At 55.4% G+C, this 26,258-nt stretch overlaps 1 protein-coding gene across 1 annotated transcript; it reads left to right on the top strand.

The window, feature by feature from the left end:
- The first annotated feature begins 693 nt into the window (after positions 1-693).
- SEMA7A (semaphorin 7A (John Milton Hagen blood group)) lies at positions 694-25,291 on the top strand. The gene is made up of 14 exons (XM_059657257.1): positions 694-952; positions 15,105-15,256; positions 15,762-15,803; positions 16,119-16,211; positions 16,411-16,495; positions 16,607-16,717; positions 17,352-17,491; positions 18,094-18,278; positions 19,150-19,258; positions 19,342-19,540; positions 22,600-22,727; positions 22,921-23,075; positions 23,294-23,355; positions 23,659-25,291. Exons 1-14 carry the CDS (start codon positions 781-783, stop codon positions 24,018-24,020), a joined length of 1,995 nt encoding a protein of 664 aa, XP_059513240.1. The 5' UTR covers positions 694-780; the 3' UTR covers positions 24,021-25,291.
- Positions 25,292-26,258: the final 967 nt, after the last annotated feature.

Here is a 26,258-nt window from a genome sequence, read left to right on the forward strand (position 1 = left end):
TCCTAAGCATGCAGGAAGTTCCCTCTCTTTCTGCTTGGGTAAGGGGCCTTGTTGATTATATCCCCCTGCACACACATGGAAATGAGTTTGGATTTTCTGAGCACACACCAGCTGGCTGGGAGGAGGCAGCCCAGAAGGCTGCTGGCTAGGGAAAGGGGAGAAGAGAGAAGGGAGGAGAGGGAGCCAGGCCAAGATGAAAATTCCACCTTCTCACAGCAGAGCAATGATGGGGTGCTGAGTGCTCCCCACAGCTCATCAATTCCCCCCTCCCCCCGCCACTCACCTACGGTGCTTATAGGCTTAGAGGGAGCCATGTCCACTCAGGCCAGCCTATCCTATGAGAACTATAGTCTTCAGGGTGCAAAACACTGAGCTGGCCATTAGCGAGGTTGCCTGGTAGTAGACTTGTCTGTACCCTCAGAGAGGTCCTCCCCTCTTCTAGGCCAACCCTTTCATTGGGGGGTGGGGGGGAGGGGGCGTGGATCTGAGGCCCTAAGAGGGAACCAGCACTACCTCTGAGCACAGAAGACCACAAGTCTGTCTTGTCCCGGTCCACTCAGGTTCTCCTGTGGAACTGCCTGGGAGGGAATGACTAAGGTTCCACTGGCGGTGGGCACTGCACCCCACTTGGGTAGCCCAGAGGCGAGAAAGGCTCCGAGGGGCGGGGGAGGGGTGGGGTGGGGTCAGGCGTTTGACTCCGCCTCTTCGTGCTGGTATCGGTCTGTGCTCGGGTGCTGGCTCAGTCTCCGCAGCTCTCTGCTGTCGCTCCGGGTCCACGAGATGACACCGCCTCCGCCCAGATGCACCTCCCTCGGTGTCCCGCGCTACCGCATTTCTGGCCCACAGGCTCGGTCTGGACTCCAGCTGCAGTTGCTACTGCTGCTGCTCTGGGCGGCCGCCGACACCCAAGGCCACCCGAAGAGTGGACCCCGCATCTCCGCTGTCTGGAAAGGTAGGTGGCACGCGGGGGGGGGGGGGGGGGGCGGAGCGCAGGATCCGATGCCTCGCGGGTGGGTGCAGAGTGTGCGGCACCGGAGGGGGTGCGTGCGCGAGGCTCTGTGGGTCCCGGGTGCTACTCTCGGGGAGAGTATGGGTCTGGATGAGGGTGAGTGTGCGCGCTGGCACACTGGAGCCGCTGGAACACTGAGGGGAAGCGGGTGGTGGGGCCGGAACCCAGGCTAAGTCGCTCCAAGTCCTCCCGCAGCTGGGAGCCGCAGCGCTGGGGCACCAGAGAAGGGAGCCGGCACCTCTCTCCGCCCAGAGGCGCTCTCTGTCCTCCAGCACAGGGCCTCTGTGCAAGACTCTTCTTGGGCTGGGACCTCCACCCAAGTCCTTCCTGAGCTGCGGACTCCGCTGTTGCAAGGAGCCCTGGCTGGGCCAGAGACGGGGGCGCGGACTCCTTGCTGCCGCTGCTCCGCTCTGGCTGTGGGAACAAAGACCCTGCTGCCTGCCCTCGCCCCGGGCCCAGGACCCAGTCCGGTCAAGGGGTGGGCACCCTGTGGTGTGCTGGGACTTGGTGTGGTGCTGCGGAGGCTTGGGGCACCTGGGCGCTACCTCTGCAATGCCGGCACTGGCCCCGGCCCGGCCGATCCCCCACCCTACCGGTCCGCACGTGGCAGTTGTTACCAGGAATAGGTGCCAGCGCTGTGGGCACAGCACTGGGTGGGGTGCGGCTGTTGGGACCCCACGCAGCGGATCTGGGGTGTAGCTTTTAGGATGCGGTGGATATGCGAGTCTGAAGAACAGGGGTCTCCCTCAGGGGTGCCTTAGTTAAACAATGGGTCCGAAAGCCGGTTAGGTGGGGTTTGAGGCTTTATGCCATGAGGGATTGAGCTCCCCTCCCCTGCATTGCACGCAAATGCTTCCCACTCCCAGGACAACTGGGTTCTGTCCCCAAATTTGGTGGTGCTGTGGCCCCCTGTGGTGGAGGTGGACTCAGGGTGGGGGTTGGAGAAGCTGCCTGGTCTGGCCCTGACAGGGCCCTTTGATGACTGAGGCGGTTTGCAGGGATTGCCAGAGCCTGAACATTATCTGGGGCAGGTATTCTTAGCAGAGAGAAGGAAAACCCCCCACACAAAACCAATGGCATGAACTGCAGCTGCAGCAGAGAGAATGTGACTCGCCCAAGGTCACTGGACAAAGTGCAGACAGGGCTCGGATCTGGCACAGGTCCAGTGCTAGCACTGGGTTAGGGAGGGGAGAAGGATTTAGGCAACTTCTTGGCCACAAAGGAGGGACTCTGGGGGCCAGCTCTGTAACCCAGCCCCAGATATTCTGTTGGGAGTGCAGCAGAGTAGGTGGACCTCTGGCGTCTACTCATGATAGACACCTCCAGCCCAGGCTTCCTCTGCCTTCCCAACATCTTGGCCTTGAGTCAAACCTCTTGACTGTCCTGGACAGCCCAGCATTTGGGCCCTCTCAAGGGGATAAATGGCCATGCCTAAGTGTTCTAGCTTCTCCCCCTGCGCCCACCCCCTTGCAATCGGCTCTCTTGCCTCCACTCCCCCAGACTTCTGAAGACCCTTCCCCCTACATATTTAATGCACACCCATTTCTTAGTACTTAATGTGTACCTCCCCCTCTCAGGCACTTAGTCTTTCCACCCTGAGGCTATTTGAAGCTGCTTTCAGTTCTTTTGCCCACTTTTCAAAGCTCCCAACCCAGCTCCACCTCTCTTTTCCCTCCATGCAGTTCACTATAATAGCCACTCTGGCTGTGCCCTCTGCTTGGTAATACACTAATATGCCCCCGCTGGGGTCTGCCAACCCCTCACTTGTCTCGTTCTAGGGCAGCCTGTAGTCTCCTTCATCAGTGCCAGGCACTCCACTGGCCAGACAGACCCTGCCATTTGCCTGTCCCTCAGGACCACCAGCTGGTGATGGTATGCCTGGCTGACAGCTGCCTTCCATTTCCTGTGGGGTGACACATGGACAGAAGTGGGCTTGGGCAGGGCAACCCCAGAAGTGGGGTGAGAGGAGGATCCCCTTGGCCTTGCTGTAGTATAAGCCTAGGTTCCTGTCTACCAGTGGGTGGTTGTGAGTGGGTGGTAGCCTCCAGGAACAGCCAAATCTAGGATAATGGTGATACTGGAGCCACTTCTCTATGAGGCATAGTTTGGCGTTAAGTTTTAAGCCAAGACAGGTGTGGGACTAGGTATGGAGCTCCAGCTCTTCTTTGTAATTTATTTTTTGCTCTATGGACCCCTATACCCTAGGGCAGTGGTCGGCAAACGGCAGCTCACGAGCTACATGCGGCTCTTTGGCCCCTTGAGCGTGGCTCTTCCACAAAATACCACGTGTGGGCGCGCACATACAGTGCGACTGAAACTTTGTGTCCCATGCGCAGAAGTCGGTATTTTGTGGAAGAGCCACACTCAAGGGGCCAAAGAGCCACATGTAGCTCGTGAGCTGCAGTTTGCCGACCACTACCCTAGGGAAAGATTAGATTAGGGAGTTCTGGGAGGGTCCTAGCCTGCACTTGTCAGAAGTTGAGAACTCTCCAACATATTGAGTCCGGGTCTAGCAGTTCTGGGCAGAGAGGGATGTGCTAGCACTAACCTGCTGGGTGCCCTTGAGCTCCACACTGTGTCTGACTCTCAGAGCTCACCAGAGCAGGAAGGGCTCTGCGATTGTCCCCTGAGGGCTGTCACTGACACATGGGCCAGTCAGAGATACGACTGTTTGGGCCTGCCCTTCCTGCAAGCAGGGGCTGGAGAAGAGTGGGTCATAGGTGTGGGCAGGAGATTGGCATGCCTGTGGAAGCTATGCACCCCTCTCTCATTTCATCCCCAGTTAGAGGAGATGGAGAAGCTCAGGAAGGTCCTGACCCCCAAGGTCAGAGATGAGCCAACCTGCCCCCAAGGAGAAACAGAGCTACTTGCCCAGCCGGTTCTGCCTCTCCCTTGTCCAATTAAACAACAGGATGTTATTGTTGACTTGAGGCTGCTGGGGGAGCCATTATGGAGCTTCTCCCCAGGGCAGGGGATGAGGTCACAGCTGGGGCTCCCTAAGCATCAGCATTTTCAGTGGAAATCCCTGCCCCCTTGGGGACTTAGATGTGCTCCTCACCTTCAGGGTGAACCCCCTGCAGAACAGAAAGGGGACTATTCCCAGGAGGAGATGGGGGGTGGTCCTAGGCTGGGAGAGAGATGCTCTGTGATGCCTCTAGGAGCTTCCTGCCAAGCTCTGTGACCCCTCTGTCCTGAATAGTGAAGGTTCGGAGAGCAGGCTGGATGGAGTGAGTGCAGGCACAGGCTCAAGATGACCTTGGTGTCAGGGAAAGAGATCCCAGCTCTGGCCTGATTTTATGTGTGACTCTAGGCAAGGGTTTATTTTTTTCTGAGCCTCAGTTTCCTCAAATGTCCAAAGTGAATGGAGGGAGGAGTTATACTTATCAGAGCACTAATCTCCTGCGATCCCTACGTTTCTGGGATGAGCAGAGTCTGTGGTGGCCCATTCAGATCTTAGCTGTGAAGAGAAATTGAAACCTGGGAAATCAGGGGAAATCCTTGAGTTTCGTGTTCTTTTCTTTTTCTCTCATGAGCTGAGGATCAGCTGGAGGAAGTGGCATATTGGTCTGTGGCCTGAAAGGTAGACAGCATTTCAGCATTTTTGACATTTGCTGGGGCTGTGCTTGGGGATCGATCCAGGGATGAGAAACTAGACAAGTCTAGACTTCTCAGTGTAGGTGGAGAAATAAGAAGTCAACTTGCAGTTACAATGAAATGTGGCAGAGGGCAGCTGTGGGGGTTGAGGAGGTACATAATCCAGTATCCCCAATCAGGGAAGGCTTCCTGAAAGAGGTGGTATGCCATGATGGCAGGAGGAGCAGGAGACAGCTGGGGGATGGGAGGGACAGGAGGAAGCACCTGGCATGACAAGATTTCTGACCCTAAAACTTACAACTAGGACCAGGGAGAGGAGGAGGCAATGAGTGGGAGACATTGAGTCGGCCTTGGCCTCCGGGTTTGGGGAAGGTTTCTTGCAGGAGGTGACATGTGAGCTCAGTCACCTGACTTCCATAACCGGCCCTGTGTGGGGAGGAAGGACCATGGCTGTCAGGAAAGTCCTCCCCGGAGTCACAGCTTGCTGATGGGAAGCTGGGCCTGCGTCCTGGGAGACCAATGCTTCCCCCTACCCCCAGCCCTCCTGATTGTGGGGGACAGTTGAGGCCTGAGGCCCACGCCTCGGCAGAGACTCTTCATGGAAGGGAGGGAGCTCCCCCAGCACCAGCCAGGCCCTGTGGGGGGGGTGGGGGAGGAAGATGCCCTTCCTCTGACCTTCCAGGAACCTTCACCTTCTTAAGGGGGTTGGGGGAGGAGGGTGTAGGTCGCTCCCCGGGGTGGGAGACAGGGAGAGCTGGACACTCTTCTATGAGGAAGGCCAGGCTCAGCCCAGGGAATAGGGTCCAGTTGCCTGCAGGGGGTAGTGGTGGGAGTGGGTGGTCCTTATGATAGCTGAGGCCCCATCTGATATCCTGTCCTCCTCCCCCAGCTCCATGTCACTCATTTCAGCCACTATAGGGCCTGTGTCACAGGAGACTGACCACACTTCCCCTGCTTTGGTTGGCAGTTCTGGGCCTAGATACTTCCTCTTCTCTTGGTTTCCTTTTTTGGCAAGTCCTGGCTGCCCCGGAAACCTCCTCTCTCTCAGGGCAGGGGAGGAAGTGGTCCTCCTACAGCATGGAGGACTCGTTGGTTCCGGCAAAATAGGCTTCCACCTTCTCTAGCCAGCCTAAGCCACGAGAGACCAGGATATCCATCCCCTCCCTGCCCCCTATGGTATGAGGGAGGGGAGTGGTTCTCCCCCTCCAAGCCTTTATTCCCCAGCCTTGGCCTGGGACCCGCTGTGTCTCCAGGACTGTGCCCTGGCCTCTGTGAGGCCCCTCCATCCCTCTGCGTCATTGTGTTGAGAGCTTCTCCTGGGACACACAGAGGCAGAGCTGCCACTTCCCCAGTCCTACATGGCAGCCTGGCCCCACTCCCACCTTATCTTACACACTCTTCCCTCACCACTCCCCAGTTCCCCACCTTTTCTTGCCTCAGGGCTGTTGCCCTGCACCCCATTCACCCTCTTCTTCCTTTCTGCCAGTGCTATCTCCCTTCCTCCAAGGAGCCTTCTTGGATAACTTCAGCCCACACAGCCTGACTGGACAGAGTTTAGGATGTCAAAAAAAAAAAAAAAAATCAGATCAGCTGAGCTAACCACAAGTTCCACAGATGGAAAATTGAGGACAATGATGACAGGGACTTGCCCAAGGTCACCCAGTGAGACCGGCATAGCTGGGACCAGGGCTGTGTCTTCTGCTCCTGGCCTCAGTTCTTGGCTTCCCTCCATTTGCCTGTCTGCCTTCAAGCTCTGTCCTAGGCTTAGGGTTCCATGAGCCCCTTTCCTCCTTGGCTGGCTCAGCTTGAGCCCATCTCTTACTGCCCCAGCACTGTCTGCTGACATGAGCCCCACTGTCATGACCTTCCTCCATTGGGATCTTAGATTTGGGCCGGCTCAATGCACCTCTTTTGCTTTTTTCCTCAGGGCAGCTGGGCCTCGGAGGGTCTCTGCCAGGGCAGGTTGAACTGTGTCATGACTTGGGCTAATCTGGGTTTAACCTTCACAGCATCCTGGGATTAGGCTGATCTTGAGTATCTCCTGCACACCCTGCTTCCAATCAGGGGTTCGGGCTCTGTGCCAGCAGCCCCAAGCAGTCCTTATCATGGAGGGCAGCTAACCCCTGCCCCGTGCCTGGGTCTGTGTTCTGCCCATCTGAAGAGGAGGAGAAGCCCTGGACAGCACTCAGGTGTCCAGAGAGCAAGGCCTGCTGCCAGTGACTAGGGAGGGCACCTGGAGAGATCAGGAAGGACCAGTAGATACAGCCAAGGACTGTGACAGCAAGAAAGGTCACTGTGGAGTGTTACAACTGGGGGAGACTTCCTGGGGAAGGGGGAAGAACCAAGCGAGGGCCAGGGCCAGGGTGTGGGGTGGGGGCAGAGAGCTGCTCATGTTGTTTGTCTTCTGGGCCTGAAGGAGAAAGGAAGGTCACCATGATAAGCTCAGCACCCTGTCAGTGGCCGGGGAACCTCTTTTAAGATGTCTCCTCGTCTGACATGGGGTTTAACCTACCCCAGTCCTGGCTCTCCCTGCTATCTCATCTGCCCCCACTTGCCCAGCCCTAGCCTTCACTTGGCCTGGGGATGACAGGGACTTGCTCAAGGCTACTCAGTGAGACAGGCATGTCTGGGACCATGCCTACCCCTGGCCTCAGCTCTTGGCCTCCCTCTACTTGTCTGTCTGGCCTTGCCTACAGGACTCCACACCAGACAGTGTGATCTGAAAGACGATGGTGTGTGCCAGCATAAGGTCAGAGGGAAGACTGAGCAGTGAGGGCTGGAGCAGTCTGAACACTTCCTGGAGCCACGGGGGTTGAGACTAGATCTTCAAGGACAGATAAGACCACGTGCACAGAGAAACGGGAGGACAGATAAGACCATGTACACAGAGAAAGGGGAGAGGACAGTCAGAGGAGGGAAGAGAACCCGCAAAGGTGTGGCCATGAGAAGGAGCCATGGCAGAAATGGGTAGGCCCTGCCTGCTAGCTAGAGGTATTGGGCCCTGCTGGGATGGGCAGTGGGGAGACATGGTGGGTTCTTGAACTGAGGAGCCAGGGGTAGAGGTGAGTATTTTTATAATTTATTTAAAAAATATTTTTAATTACAGTTGTCATTCAATATTATATTAGTTTCAGGTGTACAGCATAGTGATTAGACATTTATATTTCTTATTAAGTGATCACCTTAGTCTAGTACCCACCTGGCACCATACATAGTTATTACAATATTATTGACTATATTCCCTGTGTTGTACTTCATAGCCCTTGACTGTTTTGTAACTACCAGTTCGTTCTTAATCCCTTCACCTTTTTCACCCAGACCCCCAACCCCTTCCCCTTGGTAACCATCAGTTTGTTCTCTATACCTATGAATTTGTTTCTGTTTGGTTTGTTCATTTGTTTATTTTTTCTTTAGTTTATACATATAAACGAAATAATATATTTGTCTTCCTCTGTCTGACTTATTTCACCTAGCATAATACTCTTTAGATCCATCCATGTTGTGGCAAATGTTAAGATTTCATTCTTTTTTATGGCCAAGTAAGAGTCCAGTGTGTATGTACCACATCCTCTTTATTTCATGGTCCACTGATGGGCACTTAGGGTGCTTCCATATTTTGGCTAGTGTAAATAATGCTGCAGTGAACACAGAGGTGCATATATCTTTTTGAAATAGTGATTTGTGTTTCTTCGGATAAATACCCAGTGGTGGAATTGCTGGGTCATATGGTAGTTATATTTTTAAGTTTTTGAGGAACCTCCATACTGTTTTCCATGGTGGCTGCACCAATCTGCATTCCAACCAACAATGCATGAGGGTTTCCTTTTCTCTATACCCCAGAGGGAAGTGTTTTTGGCCAGTGCTGGCTGGTGGGAAACTTGCTGGGCATGTGTTAAAGAAGGGTTTGTGAGTATACCCTGCACTTTGCTGTGGTCTGCCCAAGACCACAGAATATGTTCTATTTCTGGGCAGAGATCTCAGAAAACTTACCTTCTCAGTGCTGTGCTGCACCCCTAGATCCACCTACACCACTGCATCAGGCCTGTATACCCATGCTCACTTAAACACACTCTCCTTAGGGCATCGTGATGGAGGTCAGGGCTTCGTTGGCCAAGAGGCATCTGAGCAGGCTGTACCCTCTCTGGGCCTTAGTCTCCTCATCTGTATGGAAGGGGCTAGCCTGGAAGCTTCGAAGGGCCCATCTATGAAGCACAGAGTCATAAGCACAGATTCCAGAGTCAGTCTGCCTGAGTGTCAACCTTCTCTCCACCTTAATAGCTGTGTGATCCTGGGCAAGTTACTCAACTTTTTTGTGTCTCGGTTCCCTCATCTGTAAAATGGGGGCAATAAGAGAACCCACCTCGTAAGAGTTCAGTGAGTATTAAATGAATTAATACACCCCCAAATCACTTAGAATAGTGCCCGGCACATGGTGAATGCTATGGAGTGGTTAGGTGGTAGGTAGGGGTATCACTGTCATCATTGTCATCCTCTTCCTCCTTTGGCATCTCCCCTTTGGTTTCTGATGAAATAAAGCTCTGGCAGCCCAGCCCCAAACCAGCTCTCCCTAACTGCTGCCCTTCTACTGCTTCCCCCACCCACCCATTGCTGGCCCAGTCTGTGCTCGCCTGGAACCTTCTTTTTTCAACAGTCTTCCCATCCTGCTTCCCTGCCTCCACTAACCATCTTTTGCCCTCTCTGCCACCTTTGCCCTGGCTCTGGGCCCAAGGGCAGGCCCTGCAGCTCTACTCATTGTTTCCTTTGAAGGAGCCACCAGCTGACCTTGGCCTCACTGGGGCTTTTGGAACCTGCTGGGCTGAGAACAGGTGAAGATCAATGGGACATAGTGTTCATCTGGGCTTCCTGCCTTCCCTGGGTGTGTTGCTTCCTCTCTGCTCCAGTTGGGTCTCAGTGCCAACCTTCCCTCCCTGAGCCCCTGAATCTGACTCAGCTTAGCTTCCCCACAGCTTGCTTTTCAACTGCCCCGTTCCCTCCAAACCTTTGCCCCCGCTGGTCTCCTCACCAGCCAAGCCTCCTGTCCTTTGAGCACAGTGGCTCAGAGCTGGCTTGGAAGGGCCTTCGTTTTCCTGTCTATAAGATGGTCATGCACCCCTTGTCCTGCCTTTTCTGCAGGGTGGTTGGGGAATTTGGTGGGCTAGTCAGTGGGCGCGGATGAGGATGTGGCTTCTGCTGCCTCTACCTCCAGAAAGTTGTCTCTCACTTTGCCAAAAGTGACCCATGAACCTAACCCTGATTGCTTTGTGATTTTTCCAAGATTGATGGTGGGTCATAAAACCTAGACCGTAGCAGGTACTAGCTGTTCCAATCCACAGAGGAAGAAACTGAAGTCAGGAAGGCCCAGCCCCTGGTCATGGTCATACCCAGCCAGCCGCCCGGCTGCCAAAGAGAGAACATTACTTCTTGCTGATAAAGACGAGGCAGACCTCTCATTTCCCATGACTAAGAACCATATCAAGAGCCTGCTACCTGTGTAGTGCATGGCTCTGCCCCTGCCAGGCAGCTGGCTGGAACCACAGTAACAACCACAGCTCCTCCTTAGCATGAGCCAGTGCCACCCTGGAAACTGGGCTTCTGGGTATGAAGAGTAGCTTCTCACACCCTCATCCCGGGCCATATCAGGAGAGACAAAATCAATGCAACATTTGTCCCTTTGACTCCATTCATCCCAGTAGAACGGTTTCCCTCCACTGCTCTGACTCAGTGCTACATTCCACCTTTAGTCACTTCTTAGAGTTTAAGGCTTTGGTTGCTAAAAGTCCCTGGAGATCAGGACCCCACCTGGAAGGTAGGTGTGTGGGTGATTCCTGTCAGTCATCAGGTTAGTGACTTCTCAACTAATAGGGAGGGGGACGGTGGAGAGCAGGAGATGACTCAGGGAAGGGAAGAGAAGATGATATACAGCTTTTTGCAAATCCAGAGGCTCTCAAGAAAGCTCAGGATGTGGTTCCAGAGGGCTAAGCTGGGTGCTGGGTACCAGAAACCCTGGGCTGTGACTTTGCCCTGCCCCTGTCTCCTTTGCTGTGTGCCTTGGGCCATTGACACAGCCTCTCTGGTCTCTATGCCCCCTCAGCTCAGTGTTGTTCAGATCCCCTCCCTTCCACCTTGACCTATAGGGTGTGGGTTCCAAAGGGTGGAGAGGCTGCCGGCTAATTCCTGGGCTCCACGTGGGTCTTTCCTCTTCTCTCTGCCAGCTGTGTGGTAGGCAAGGGTGTGAGGTGGGTAGGGGTGGGGCGTAGCTCCTGTCACCTGTGGCTGGAGTCCCAACTGGAGGTTGGCCTAGCTTCTGCTGGGTGTCTGAATTCCTACCATTCTCAGAGCCAACCTCAATACCCACTTTCAAAGGACTCCTTGAGGTTAGCATTCAAGACCTGTTGGGTCAGTGGGTCAGGTTGAAAGGCTGTCCCTCCCCAGACCAGACTATGAGGCCTGTCCCTTGTTGCTCCCTTCAGGGACAACAGTACCCCCTCCCCATTCTAGCTCTTACTTGGCCCTCCCCTTGGGCTATCCTCTTTCACAAGCAAAGAGGAAAAATGGGGACAGCATCCAGGGAGTATGAGAGAAGGAATGGTGTTCCTCCCGGCAGGCCTGCTTTACAGAAGTCCAGACTTACCCCGGCTAACTGGCTGCTGGGACAGTGGTGGGAAGGTGGCGAGTATGAGAGGAATCAGCTCTGACTGGTTTCAACAGGATCAGCTTTAGGGACAACTCGACTTGTGGGGGCTATGGCTGGGGGAGATTGCCTCCCACACCCAGCCATCTTCTTGACCTTTGTTTCAGTTTGAGCTGGGCCTGGGCCTGGGCCTTGCCAGTCCTAACACTGTGAGGAGGGTGGGGACTCAGCGAGGGCCATGGTGACCTGCTGGGTATGGGGCAGCCTGAGTGTGCTCTTCCTTGATCCAAAAGGAGTAAGGGCTGGAATCACATGGGGCAGGAGGAGGGGGTCTTGAACCAGGCTGCCTCTGGGGCTATGCCCACCCTGTGTTCCCCTAGCCCCCTCCCCTGCCTGAACTCCTGGTTATTCTGGGAGCTTTTAGCTACCACTTAGTCAGCCACTAATGCATCAGGCTGGAGAGTGAGGGGGGAGACACGGTGGTGCCAGACGGTGCTCCTTTTAGATATCCAGGATGGGAAGCAGAGGGGGCTGGGCAGGCAAGGGAGCCCGGAGGTGGGGTGCTAGAGGAGGGGTGGCTTTCGGGACACTGGCCCTGCTCTAGGAAGGAGGGGAAGCACCAGAGACTGCTGGGCAGTGGGTTGGTGTATGTTTGGGGGGCTGCAGCACCTCCTCTCCCTATCACACAGGTCCTTAGCCCGCCTTCCTGATCTTCTCTGGTTAGTTCTCTGCACTCACCATCCAGTCAGCTTCCCTGCTTTGCTCAGCCTGTTTCCCCTGCGAAGTTTATTCTCTTTCTGCCTGTTCCTGATCCATCTAGCTGGAATCTGCCTTCCCCATCTCTTTGATTTCATAAGGAAGCAAAAAGATGTGTTTAAGGATGTGACTGTTGTTCCCTTGGCTGGGCCTTTTTAGGGGTAGTCCCAGCCTTGCTTTGCATGGGCAGAGCCTTGAAGGCTGACCCCTCCCTGGCCCATGTTGGTGCCATGGGGCTACGGATCCTGGCCCCAAAGGCCTGGTGCTGCCTTCACTTCCAGGCAGCCCTCCTGCCCCTGAGCCCCCAGCCCCTGCTCCTGCCAACCTGAACAAAGCTTCCTTTCATGTATTCATCGAGCTCAGACACTTCCCAGGCACAATCAGGCCCTTTGAGGGCTCTGGGCTGTGAGGAGCAGGAGCAGGGGTGGGGCTGGGGTGGAGAATGGGCCGGATCCAGGTCCTGGTGCCAGACTGGTGCCATCCCCTGCAACATATCGCCAGGCGCAGGGCAGTGAGGGGCGAGAGCCGGGGGGTCAGTGGAGGCAATGCTCCTGGGCTCCTGTTTGATCTTCTGCAAAATGGGCCCAGTAGCCCCTGCCTCCCCTGCACCCCAGGGGCTGCAGCCAGGATTTGAGAGGAATAGGGCTCAGGCTTGCAAATCTGTCCTGGCCCTGATGCTGCAGTCCCCTCACATGGAGCTGCAGCAGCTCTCACCCGCCCTCTGTATCCTCAGAAATTCTTTGTGAGCAGCTCTGGGGGCTGCACCTAGACAGTTTTGCTTGAGCATTGTGGAGGCTTGCTTTGATGTGGCTGACTCCCCCCTCCAACTGAATTCCAGGGTAGGGCCAGCTTCCCTTCAGACCTTGCTCTTCAGGACCAGGCTACTGCCTCTCCCATCAGACTAGACTTTCCTGGGCGGGACTTCAGACGCCCAGACAAGGGCTCCTTCAGGGCCCCCTCTGGTGCTTCTTTCCAGGGGCGAGAGCTGTGCCTTGGTTGTGGCCTTGTTGCTGGTGCAGGCTGAGGTGACTGGTAGAGATGGCCAGCATGGCCCAAGGGTTGGGGCTCCTCCCCTTTAGCCTTGGGGTGGGGGTTCAGAGCTTCTGCCCCAGTCCAACATCTCTAGATGCAGACACACAGCTTTTCCTGGCCCCTGGCTGGCTGGGGATGTGGGAGGAGAGCTGGGGCTGCTGACTGTCTGGATCCCAGGCTGGGCTCTGGGCTCTGGGCTGTGGGGTGGTGGCTGCTGCTCAGGCTGCAGGTGCAAGGGGAGCTGTGGAAGCTGAGTCAGGAAGGCCTTGTATCTTCCGGCTGCTGACCCCAGCACTCTAATTTTATCCCAGCTGGAAAGGAGGCCCTGCACAGCTGGGACTGATGGGGATTGGGCCTCACGGTGCAGGGAGGCTGCTTGGGCTGTTTGTGGAGCGCCCAGGGAAAGCCAGGTGAACCAGAGGCAGTGAGTTCAGCACTTCTCTGTGGCCCACAGTGCTGCATCTTCCTAAATGCTCCTGAGAACCAATACTCAGTTATGGACTAGGCCAGGGATGGGCAAACTTTTTGACTCGAGGGCCACAATGGGTTCTTAAACTGGACGGGAGGGCCGGAACAAAAGCATGGATGGGGTGTTTGTGTGAACTAATATAAATTCAAAGTAAACATCATTACATAAAAGGGTACGGTCTTTTTTTTAATTTTTTTAGTGTTATTCATTTCAAACGGGCCGGATCTGGCCCGCGGGCCATAGTTTGCCCACGGCTGGACTAGGCAGTCTGTCCTGCCGCCTAGTGTATCCTTGGGCTGGCGTGTCCCCAAGGAGCCCTCAGTTTCCACCTCTGCAGTGAGCCAGGCTACAGCTGAGGTGCAGCGTGTGTTACCCCACCTCCAGAGTGACTTGGCCACACAGGGATGTATCTTAAGGAAAGGGAGTGAAGGTGTGTGGTTCTCCTTGCCCCGTTGAATGCAGAATCAGTAGGAATGGCTCAAATGGCAGCAAGAAGGATTTGGGGTAGATTCCGGAAAGGGCAGTTCTTTTCTGTCTGGACTGGAGTGTGTCTTCCTTGGTATCACTGCTAAGCTGGCTACCCCCGAGTTTGCTATAGCTGAATAAACAGTGGTCAGGCCAAGTTCCTGCATGAGGCCTCAGGATGGTTGGAGGTGGGAAGATGTGAGCTGTCCCATCCCTGGAATTTAGTTCTGCAACCAGGACAAGCTCAGCAATGTCACTGGAGATGAGACATCTCCCCAGAGGCAGTATCTGCAGAGAGTTTCCTTTTTGGGCAAATTTGCCCAGATCAGCCCTCCTGTTTAAAGGCCCAGGCTGTGCTCTGTGAAGGACATCCTATCCCAGAGTTGCTGGGGAGGGAGGGTGGAACTTTACTCCTGGGGTGAGCTGGCACCTCCATGAAACCAGGCCATAGTGGGCCAGGCCAGAGTCTAGCTGTGGGCAGGAGCTTGGTTCTCGTTAAGGGACTGCTACTGACTTTACAACCTTGTGCTATACCCGCTCTGGGCCTCTGTTTTTCCATTTGTGAAATGGGTGGGAATGGACATTTAGATTCCTTTCCATCTCTGCTCTGAGCTGACCTACTCACTGAAGGCCTGGGATGGGCCAGGAGGAGTTGGAGAAGGCTTCTTGAAGGAGGGGATAGGGTGTTGAACAAAGTGATTCCAGGGAACCTGGACTCTAAGTGGGGTGCTTAGAACCCTGCTACCTGCAGGGGGTGGAGATGGCTGCTTGCTGTGTTGTGGGTTGCAGAGAGCCTCAAACAGCACCGCCGGAGGTCCTGGTCCCTCTTGCCTAAGTTCAGCCTCTTGGAAATAGCCAAGTGTGTGGGAGGGTGGGGGGTGGAGGAGGAAGCCTGCTCACCTAGGGGTCCTTACTCTGAGGTCACATATTATAGGGTAGGGGCCATGGCTTTGGGGTGAGGACAGCTATTTGCTAGACCCTACCAGGGTACCCCTCACTTCCTCCACTTGTGGCTCCGAGTCCTGGTGCTGCCCCAGCCCAGACCCAAGCACTAGTTGCCAGGCAGGTGCCGGTGTGCCTGAGAGGGAGGATAGGATCTCCCTGCCCATGGCCCAGCCTCAAGTTTTTGCCAATTGCCTCCTCCTCAGGCCGCGCAGGGAAGGACCGGGTGGATTTTGGCTCGGCAGAGCCACACACCGTGCTTTTCCATGAGCCAGGCAGCGATTCTGTGTGGGTGGGTGGACGTGGCAAGGTCTACCTCTTCAACTTCCCCGAGGGCAAGAACGCCTCTGTGCACACGGTGAGCCTGGGGCCCTTACTGCCCCTTACCCCCATTTCTCCCCTTATTTCCCTTCTGGCCTTGGTGAGGGGCCTCAGGGAATTAGGGGTTGGGAGCTGGCATCTCCTCCTAAACTGGTCTACCTCCCCCTTTATCCCATAAATGGTCCCTGGGGGAGGCTCCCTAAAGGTAGTCCAGATGGGTGTGGGTGTTGGTCAGTGTGGAGAAAAGCCTGGAGCTTACCCACCTGACCAGGTGGGCTGCACTGATGGGGGAGGCCTGGGCTGGAAGCTGAGCTCCAGAACCCCATCGCCCCGGCCTCTGAGATCTCTGGCCTGGTGCTCTGGGCTTGGCTCTGGGTATCAGGCCAAGCAGCCTGTGTGACCTTGGTGAATCACTCACCTTCTCAGAGCCCTGGTTGCTCACCTGTGCTGTAAAATGAACTTGTCCTGAGGGCACATGGACAGTGCTTGCAGGGCATCTGACCCCTGGCAGGTGGACTAATGTTTCCTCTCCTCTCCCCCAGGTGAACATTGGCTCCACCAAGGGATCCTGCCTGGGCAAGCAGGTGAGTGGAGGAGAGGGAGTGTAGAAGGGAGGCTGTCGCCTTGGAAAAGGGATGGGAGTCCCTGGGAGTCTGAGGAAGGAGGCATGGCCTTGCCTGAGGGTTCCCAGTCTGAGTGGGAGACATAGTTCTTCTCCAAGGTCCCTGTGTTCTTCCTCTGCTCTGAGGGGAGTTGGAATCAGCTGCATCCCCTCTAGGCTCTCCTTGGAGACTGCCTCCATGCTCAGCCTTCTGATTCTGTCTTCCCCAAGACTAAGAGTTCTGGTTCGAGTCCTGCCAGGGCCTTTGACCAACCTCTCTTCTTCCCCTTCTGGGCAGGACTGTGAGAACTACATAACACTCCTGGAGAGACAGGGCGAGGGGTTGCTGGCCTGCGGCACCAATGCCCGGCACCCCAGCTGCTGGAGCCTGGTGAGAAGGCCCCTTCCCATATGCCTCGTCAGCTTACCCTTGCATGGGTGGGCTTCTGCCTCCCAAGGTGGGAAGGAGGTGGGAGACTCAGAGGCCGGCTCACCTTGTATAGAATGCTTGGGAGGAGGGGAAGCTGGCACCCATGGGAAGCAGTAGTCATGGGATTATGTGGCTGTCTAACCCCCTTTGCCTCCCCCAGGTGAATGGCACTGTGGAGTCACTTGGTGAGAGGAGAGGTTATGCCCCCTTCAGCCCGGATGAGAACTCCCTGGTTCTGTTTGACGGTAGGGCTGCTGCCCTTGTCTGGGGGAGGGTGATCAAATCAGTGCCCAGGCCCAGGGAAGGGACTTCTGGGAGCTGTCTGCCCTTACCCATGCCCCTTCCACCATGCCCAGGGGATGAGGTGTACTCTACAATCCGGAAGCAGGAATACAACGGGAAGATCCCTCGGTTCCGCCGCATCCAGGGCGAGATTGAGCTGTACACCAGTGACACCGTCATGCAGAGTGAGTTAGGCTCCAGCTGGGCTGGGGTGGACCGGAGTGTGAATGCCCACGGCGGCTCATGAGATCCTCAGGTCCCTTGGGAGGGCTCCCCAAGGGTGACTGGGGCCACAGGCCAGTTAGGAAAGTGGGAGCTTGGGACAGGTCTGAGCAGCCAGAGCTGAGGACGTTGGCCTGGCAGGGAGCAGGGGAACAGCAGAGGCAAAGGTACAGAGACAGATGGGCCCTACACACTGTGATAACAAAACAGAGGAAGCCCCAGACCCAGAGTGGGGTCCCTGGGAGCCATAGTGTATCCCTCTGCTGAGCTCATGTGGGGGCAACTCTCCTTTCCTCCTCATTAGGGCTCTGCCAATTAGGCAGAAGTGACATAAAGGCCCAGGGACCTTCCTAGTCCCCAGGCATGAAGTCATTGCTCCTGGGCTGATGACATCTTTGTAGGGGGAGAGCAAAACAGATGTGAGATGGGGTGCTGAGTCTCAGACCCCTTGGGGTGTTGGGCCTGATGTTCTGAGTTTTATTCCAGGTCTGATTTGCTCCAGGTTTGTTTGTGCAGAGTTGGGAGGGTGTGGTGCAGGGTTGGAATGGGTCTCCCGAGCAGGCTTCCCCAACACCAATTCACATGTATCACTGGTAGATCCACAGTTCATTAAGGCCACCATCGTGCACCAAGACCAGGCCTATGATGACAAAATCTACTACTTCTTCCGGGAGGACAACCCTGACAAGAATCCCGAGGCTCCTCTCAATGTGTCCCGCGTGGCCCAGCTGTGCAGGGTGAGTGGGTGGCTGAATGGGCAAGAGTGTGTGTCTCTGTGTGAATAGGTGTGAGTGTGTGAGTTCCTGTTTATCTGAAGGAGTGTGTGAAATATATGAGTAAGTCTGTGTGTGGGATGTATATGCACAATAGTGTCTGTGCATCTGTGAGTGGGTAAAGATGGTTGAGCTCATGTGCATGTGTGGCAGTGTGAAGTGTATAGTCATCTAAGGTGTGTATGAGTGTGAGTGGGAGTATGAAAATGTGTTCACATGTGTGTTTCACCAGTGTGAAGGTGCTAGGATATTCGAGTGTGTCACCTGTGTGCGTGTGTGAGAATGGACAAATGTGTGTCTGAGTCTATCTGCTCTGTAGGGAAAGACCAAGCACCCTCACCCTGCAGGTTCCCACTGCTGGCCCTGTGCCCCGGTCAGCCAGGCCTTCTAGCTGGAACCTGGCTCAGGAACCTGGCCTGAGTCATGGGGCACCTCTGCCTGGTCCCCTAGCAGGTCTCTGCGCCTTTCAGAGCCTACCTTCCTCCTCTGAAGTCTGGGTGCTGACATTCCTGGCAGCAGGTGCCCAGGGGGTACTGAGGGGCCTCCTTTTCCCTCCACCCTTTCAGGGGGACCAGGGTGGTGAGAGTTCGCTGTCTGTCTCCAAGTGGAATACCTTCCTGAAGGCCATGCTGGTGTGCAGCGACCCCGTCACCAACAAGAACTTCAACAGGCTACAGGATGTCTTCCTACTCCCTGACCCTAACGGCCAGTGGAGGGACACTAGGGTCTATGGCGTTTTCTCCAACCCCTGGTGAGGACCCTTGTCCTGGGGCTGAGCCTGGCATTAGTTATGTGTCTAGTAGGGATCGGAGGGCTTGGGCCCTGCTGAGGGGATGGCTGATGATGAGCAGGGACTCCAGGCTCAAGGGGCAGGGTTGTTGCCGGGCCTGGGTGGGACACGGTGCTTGGAGAGATTTTTGTGCTGGTATGTTTTTGAGTTTGTACAGCTAGTGTACATGCATGTACTGTATACACGTTCATGGCAGTGCCTGTGTGTCTACCAGCTGTGTGCTCAGAGTGGGTGGTGGGCCCTGGAAAAAGGCTGCTGAGGCCTCACAGGGTGCTATCACACCCATTCAGACACTGCCTGCATCTGACAATTCACATCTCTTAATCACTCTCATTGATTGAAAATAAGGCAGGCAAAAGTGTTGGGTGTGGGGGGAGGTGGGACAGGGCAGGGAAGCCAACACCCTGCTCTCTGGCTCCCATGTGGGTGGATCCAGCCAGGCTGGGGCGGGCATGGGGTCTGGCCTTGGGCATCAGCATCCTGCAGCTGTGCCCAGAGAGGCGGGTGAATTACTCAACAGGATGCATGTGGGGATCCTTCTGCCCTGGGGCTGGCCTCTGAACCCTGCGATCCTATCAGGTTGTGGTTTTAGATTGTAGCAGAAAGAAATTAAGTTGAATTTCTCTTTCTCCCTTCTGCCTTCAATGGTGACTGATGACTCTTAGGCACTAGTCGTGGCCCCTAGGATAGTCCCTGTCTTCATGGAGCTCGTAGGCTGGGGAGTTTGGTTAGAATGCTCTAGTTGTGCCCTGTATGGTGTTGAGCTGGCCTGGGTGAATGGAGGTGGGTGAGTACTGGGCCCCTCACTGAGGTGGTCTCTGTGTCCCCCCAGGAACTACTCAGCTGTCTGTGTATATTCCCTTGGTGACATTGACAAGGTCTTCCGTACTTCCTCACTCAAGGGCTACCACACAGGCCTTCCCACCCCTCGGCCTGGCAAGGTGAGCACTGACATCTGCCATGACCTAGGCCCCTACCCCACTTCCCAGCCACCCACTGACCTGGGCCTACTCTTCTTGTCCAGTGCCTCCCAGGCCGGAAGCCGATACCCACGGAGACCTTCCAGGTGGCCGACAGTCACCCTGAGGTGGCACAGAGGGTGGAGCCCATGGGGCCTCTGAAGACACCACTGTTTCACTCTAAGTACCACTACCAGAAAGTAGTTGTCCACCGCATGCACGCCAGCCATGGGGAGACCTTCCACGTGCTTTACCTAACTACAGGTGAGCGACTATCCCGTGACCCCTAGTCTGCCTTGTGAAAATGGATATGAAAGGTATAAATAATAATGTAATTAACATGTGGTTGGATCTTTATACCTGGAAGGAAGAATTGAATGACTAAGAGCTGTCAGGAGTTAGTATGTGTGGCTGTGGAAGAATCAGGCAGGGGGGTGGGGGCAGAGGCGAAGAGGGGAAGGCATCCTAGGGTGGGAGAATAGCAGGTTCCAGGATTCCAAAGCAGAAAGGTGGCCAGTCTGAGCAAAGCCAGGTGGAGGTTTGGACCTGATATCTGATTCATGAAGCTGGGAGGAAGAGATGTGGAAAGCCAGGAGGAAGGATCTGGTCACTGGGTATCCTGTGGCCCCCTGCTAGACAGAATGAGGAATTCGAACCCCTTTCCCTGTCTTTGGGATTATGCAGGTGAGAGGAAACATTTGATGTGGAATGCACAGTATTTAGTGAGACATGAGGAAGGGCTTCCAGGTAGCAGAGCCTTTGCAGTCTTGCAGAGGCACCTCCTCTTCCCAGGGAGAGCAGGGTCTGGCTGACCCCTGAAGCTGGGTGGAATGCCCTGGGAGATGCCCCTGCATCCCAAGAAGCCACTGGCCATGGAAGAGCCAGCCCTGAGCAGGTTTATGGCAGCTTCCTGGTCCCAGTTGTGGGCAAAGTGGACTCCTGGGAGTGAACATGGAGATCAGTGTAGGCTACAGCATTTCTTTGAGACCTGGTGTGCAGTGACGCCATAAAAAGGGCAGTGTTTCCCCCAGGTGCTAGCACCTGGGGCTCCAGGGCTCAGGCCCCACCCCTCCTTCTGTGTGATTTCTGCTGTTGCTTCATGTTGGGATCTTCTCAGGGCCACAGTGGCCATATCAGTTCCCATGGAGCAGGGTCTGGTTTCTGGGTCCTGAGATCATACCTCTTTGCTCCTCCATTCATCTTCGCTGCACCAATGGGCTCTTGTCCTTGCTCTGCTCCAGCAGTGGCTGGCCTAGCTGTTGCGGTCAGACAGGGGACGACAGGCACTGGGGTGCAGCAGAGGAGAGGTCACACAATGGGAGACTGGGAGCAGGAGCCAAGGACAGAAGGGTGGGGCCTGGGCCAAGGGAACCGTGGACTCCTTTCCTGCAGACCTGGGAGGTGAGCACACTTGAATGATGAGGGTAGTTGTCTTGGTTCTCCCTGAGGACCGTTGGAGAGATGCCATTTGGAACCTGCAGCAGGAAGAATTGGAGCCAGATAAGAAATAGAGCTTTCTGGGCCCTCTGCAGGGAACGAAAGGCTCTCACAGCTGGGAGAAGGTATGGGAGGCTCTCACTGGGCTGCTGTGGAAGGAGGTGAAGGGCTGTGAGTGGGTTGGGAGCTTGTCAGGCCAAAGAAGCATTGGGCCACATCCCAGAGCCTGCAAGAGGCATCACAGAACTAAAAGACATGTCCTAGGCAAGCAACCATCTTATCATCTGACTGTTTTGGAACAAGCAATGCCTTGGGGAATTGAAAGGGAGGGAGGCTATTCTAGAAACTGGGACAGCAGGTGATGTGGGATTGGGAGGACCCAGGGGTCAGGATGCCCATTAGACCCCCAACAGGTGTGAATGGATAAAGCATTGGCCTTGGAGGCAGGCAGCCATTATGTGACCTTAGAAATCCCTGTCCAGAATCTAAGGTTCTTTTCAGATTTTATAAAAATTTAAAAATTCCCTAAGACTAAATGCAACGTGGAGTCCTGGATTGGATCCTGGAACAAAGGACACTAATGGAAAAACAAAACAAAAACATGAAATCCCAATGAAGTCTGTAGTTGAGTTAATAATACTATACTGCTCAGTTGTGATGAATGTGCCATCTATATATATAAAAGCCCAGCGACTGGAACGGCGAAACAACCAGAGGCTATGACACTCATTGCAGCAGCCAACAAGCCTGATTCAGGCCCTGATCAGGGGGCAGGGCCGGCCAGCCAACTGCCCATGGCTCCTCTCCTCCCCCCTCTCTCCCCCACACCACTGGCCTGGCCCAATGGGCCCCCATCGGGGTGGGCCAGCGAGACCCCACCCATGCATGAATTTGTCTGTACTAATAAAAGGGTAATATGCTAATTGGACTAGATGTCTTCTGGATGTCCTTCTAAACAAAAGCCACGGTGGCAGGAGCTGAGGCAGAGGTGGTTAGGGGTGACCAGGCCAGCAGTGGAGGGCAGTTAGGGGCAACCAGGCTGGCAGGGGAGGGCAGTTAGGGGCGACCAGGCCAGCAGGGGAGCAGTTAGGGGCATCAGGCTGGCAGGCAGAGGCAGTTAGGGGTGATCAGGCAGGCAGGCAGATGAGCGGTTAGGAGCCAGTGGTCCTGGATTGCAAGAGGGATCCCAGATTGGAGAGGGTGCAGGCCAGGCTGAGGGACACCCCCTGCCTCCCCCGACTCCCCCACCCCTGTGCACAAATTTTGTGCACTGGGCCTCTAGTAGTTATATAAGATGGTAGCATTAGGGGAAATTGGGTGAATGGTATACAGCAAATCTCTGTGCTATCTTTGTATTTTTTATGTAAATCTGAAATTACTCCAAAATAAAAGGTGTATTTAAAGAAAACATATTCTTAAGTTGTCCAGGAGGCAAGGCAGTTATGGAAGAAGCTGAGGGGTGAGATTCTGACCCCTCTGTGTTGCAGTCACCAGCTATGTGATCTTAAACAAGTTGCTTAGACTTTCTGAGCCTCATTGCCTTATCTGGGAAGTGGGGAAGATAATACTCACAAGAAGGTATGCGGAGGGAAGAAGTAATGAAGGGTCAGCATAGTAATTGGGTGTGCAGGACTGCTGGTTCTGTTAGTCATGCTCCAGCTTGCCAGGGCCTCACGGAGCTCTGGGTCAGCCTTGGAAACTTCCTGGGCTGCCCTCTGACTCCCACGTCCCTCACACTCACCTTACCTAGTCTTGTGACCCTTGCCTGAGCCATGACTTCCCAGCCCTCCCCACCCATGTCTTTCCTGGTTGGTCCTACATAGAGGGAGACTGCTTGTCTCTGAGGTGGGATGCCCATCTGCTGACCCTCTGCCCACCACCCACAGACAGGGGCACCATCCACAAGGTGGTGAAGTCAGAGGAGTGGGAACACAGCCTCGTCTTCAACATCATGGAGATCCAGCCCTTCCGTCGTGCAGCAGCCATCCAGGCCATGTCACTGGACCCTGACCGGGTGAGCCTCCACACCCCCAGCCCTGCCCTGTGAGGCTAGCCAGTGATGGCCAGCTGAGGACAGAGCTCTTTTGCATGCAATTCACATGTCCTTTTCAGAGCTTCTGGGCCACAGGGCAGTCGGCCATGGCCTGGAAGTTTAAAACTCAGTGTTGGAGATGGGGGCCCTGGTCTGACCTAGTCTCTCATTCCAGCGGAAACTGTATGTAAGCTCCCAATGGGAGGTGAGCCAGGTGCCCCTGGACCTGTGTGACATCTATGGTGGGGGCTGCCATGGCTGCCTCATGGCCCGAGACCCATACTGTGGCTGGGACCAGGGTCACTGTGTCTCCATCTTTAGCTCCCAAAGGTATGTTGGCTGGGAACCCTTCTCCCTGGGAGAAGGTAGACACAGGGGTGGGAGTGATGTAAACAGGCTACAAGAGGAGTCAGTGCTGGGTACTGAGCCATTCTGACCAGACCCTCCTCTTGGTAGGCACTGTGGCAGATACTGGGTGCAGGATGAGGATGGGGAAGGGCCAGGTGTCTGGCCTCCTGTCTGTCTAGCCTCTCTCTTCCCTACTCCAGGTCAGTGCTGCAGTCTATTAATCCAGATGAGCCACACAAAGAATGCCCCAGCCCAAAGCCAGGTACCTGATTTAGCCCTGCCCAGGGCCCCAGTCCAATGAGGGTGGTACAGCCTTGCCTCGCTTGCTCTCTGAGGGAAACCTGGTCTATTCCTGGGGGCCCCAGATAGTCCTGTGGAGGGAGCCCCCTTGGTGTGAGGGTGGTGTAAGAAGGGTGGGGTGAGGGAGGCAGGGGAGAATAAGGAGACTGGGTGCTTAGGTTATTGTGTTCATTTAGAAGCCTTGGCCTTAGAGGCCTGGGGGAGGACACAGCCTGCCCTGGGAGCTCTCAGCCTCTTCTCACAGCTGCCTACCCATCCCCCCCAGATGAGGCCCCACCTCAGAAGGTCTCCTTAGCCCGGAACTCTCGCTACTACCTGAGCTGCCCCATGGAGTCCCGCCATGCCACCTACTGGTGGCGCCACGGAGAGAAGGTGGAGCAGAGATGCGAGCCCGGCCACCAGAGTCCCAACTGCATCTTGTTCATCGAGAACCTCACGGATGGTCACTATGGCCACTACTACTGCGAGGCCCAGGAGGACTCCTACGTCCGCAAGGCCCAGCACTGGCAGCTGCTGTCTGAGGACGAGGCCAAGGCCCAGCACCTGCTGGGCTGTGCCCATGCCCTTTTGGCCTCCCTCTGGCTGGGGGTCCTGCCAACACTCATTCTTGGCCTACTGGTTCATTAGGGCCTCCTGGGGCTGGGCATGCTGTGGGCATCTGCAGTCCCAGGGCACTAGAAAAGTCTCACACCCAGAGCCACCCGGCTGGGAGCTCCTTGCCCACCACTGGTTCCAGGGGGATTGCATAGCTTGCCAGGGGACACCAGGCCTGGAGATGGCCAGCCACAGGCAGCTGCTGAGCCCAGGTGGGGCAGGGTGGTGGGGGCTGGAGAATGAAGGCACTGACTATGAAGCTGGGGCATTGATGGCCCAAGACTTTATCTTCTGGAGACTATTTTTCAAAAGTTCTTCCTCAAACTTGCCCAAATTCAGTGATGCTCCTGGCCCAAGAGCCCGTGGGCCAGAGAGGGGTTGGGAAAAGGGAGCTGGGATCCCATTTCTGGACCTTCAAGCTCTCTATTGCCTCCTCATCCTCTCTCCTGCCACTGCAGGGGCTGGCTGGTGTTCCTGCAGGCCCAGGCTGCCCTCTGTGGCCCTCACCAGCCCTGGGTCCTACTAAGGCAGCCTCCTTGCATGTTTATTGAAGGATGTTTGCTTTCCGGACAGGAGGACGGAAAGGGCTCTATTTTTATGTTAGGCTTATTTCATGTACTGCTACTTCCGACTGCATCTGTATGAAAATACCAAAACTACATGCTGGGGGTGGGTGGGGAAGGGAGGGGCTAGAAAGGGATGGGTTGGTGGGGGGGGGGGTCCCAACCTGAGGCTCTTGGGCATGGGATAAGAGTCCAGGGATATGGTGGCATGGGTTCAAAGAGATGGCATGAGCTGGCTCTGCCCTGGAAGCCCAGGCTGAGGGGTACATTGTCCAAGTACCCCTGTTGGTTATGGGAGGGGGTGGGGTGAGGGAGACGGGAAAATGAAGGAGAAAACTGAGCCCTAGGTTCACACATTCATATAGGAGTCAGGTCCTCAGGGGGAGGTTCCAGGACTCTGCCCTTGGCATTGGGGGTTGGGGGGCGGGGCGCCCTCCCCTCAGTCCCCTTGCGCAGGGGCTGTGCTTCCATGCTCCTAGCCTCCCACCTTCAGCTCAGGACATGCTATAACTAAGGCTAAACTGTGAATTCCAGTGGGGACAGCCTGGGCCAAGCTCTCCAGGTGGGTAGCTCTGCCCACTCTGTCCCTGGATTTCAGCAGAGAGCTGGGCCTTCTCTGGTGTATCTGGCCAGCCCCCCGGCAGGGCCTGGGGCTGGCGACCTTCCAGCTTTGGTCCCTGCATCTCTTTTCAATGCACTTTAATGATGTAACATATTACTAATAAACGAGCTATTTATTTACCTGTGCCTGCTCCTTCCCTTCAAAGCAATTGGGGGGGGGGGAGGGGTGAGGGTGAGGGCTCTTGTTTGTAACTCCATCTCCTGCCTGTGTGAGCATCACCCACCCCCCACTAGCCCTCTCCGTAGAGCCTTGGAGGGAGGACACCCTCAGCAGGGCTCCTAGCTAGTGAGAGGCAGGAGCAGGATCTGAACCCAACGCTCCTGAGCAGTGCACTGCCTGCCAAGCCATTGACCCTGGAGCCCAGACAACTCCTGCAGTCCACCTCCTCTCCTCACCTTTTCCCCTTCCCAACCTCCATCTCCCATACTTGCCAGGGAGGCCTGGCCATGCTAAAAACAGCCTCAGGCCTCCCTGCCTTCTAGGTTCCCATTCTAGGAGTAAGCTGGTTAAGTAAGAGCCCATGGGATAAACCTGTGATGATAGAAGGAAGCTAGAGGGCAGCTGTAGGGTGTGTCTAAGTGGAGTGAGGTACTCCAGGCTCAGCCCACCAGGCGGGGAGGTGTTGGTTTGCATGCAGAGGGGACAGAAGGGATAGTGGGTTTGTGAGCTAGCCTGGAGCTTGACCTTTCAACCCCAAAGCAGTGACAGGGCTGGGGTGGGATTTGAAACATAGACGCTCTTGAATTCTCTCAAAGGTAAAGCAAATAGGTTTTAGAACCCAGAAGGCTGTGTGAAAAATGGCCCCTGAAGCTGGGTGAGAGGTGGGGCTGTCCAGGGGTATGAGTGGGTGGGCCCAGGGATGAAGGGTAGGGTTAGTGGGGGATTTGGAGAGAAACCTGGATGTCCTCCAGGGGCCTCCCTCCATTTTTATCTCTCCTCCTCTTCGTTCCCTTCTCACCTACCCCTTGTGGCAGGGGCCCGTGCCTTTTGGGGTTTGCTGGGAGGTTTTCCTGAGCAGTAACTGTTGGAGGGGGGTATGGAACTTGAGACAGCTCTCTCTGAGTCTGAGCCCAGCTTCTGGGCGGC

Source organism: Myotis daubentonii, chromosome 1, assembly GCF_963259705.1.
Source record: "Myotis daubentonii chromosome 1, mMyoDau2.1, whole genome shotgun sequence".
Classification (NCBI taxonomy): Eukaryota; Metazoa; Chordata; class Mammalia; order Chiroptera; family Vespertilionidae; genus Myotis; species Myotis daubentonii.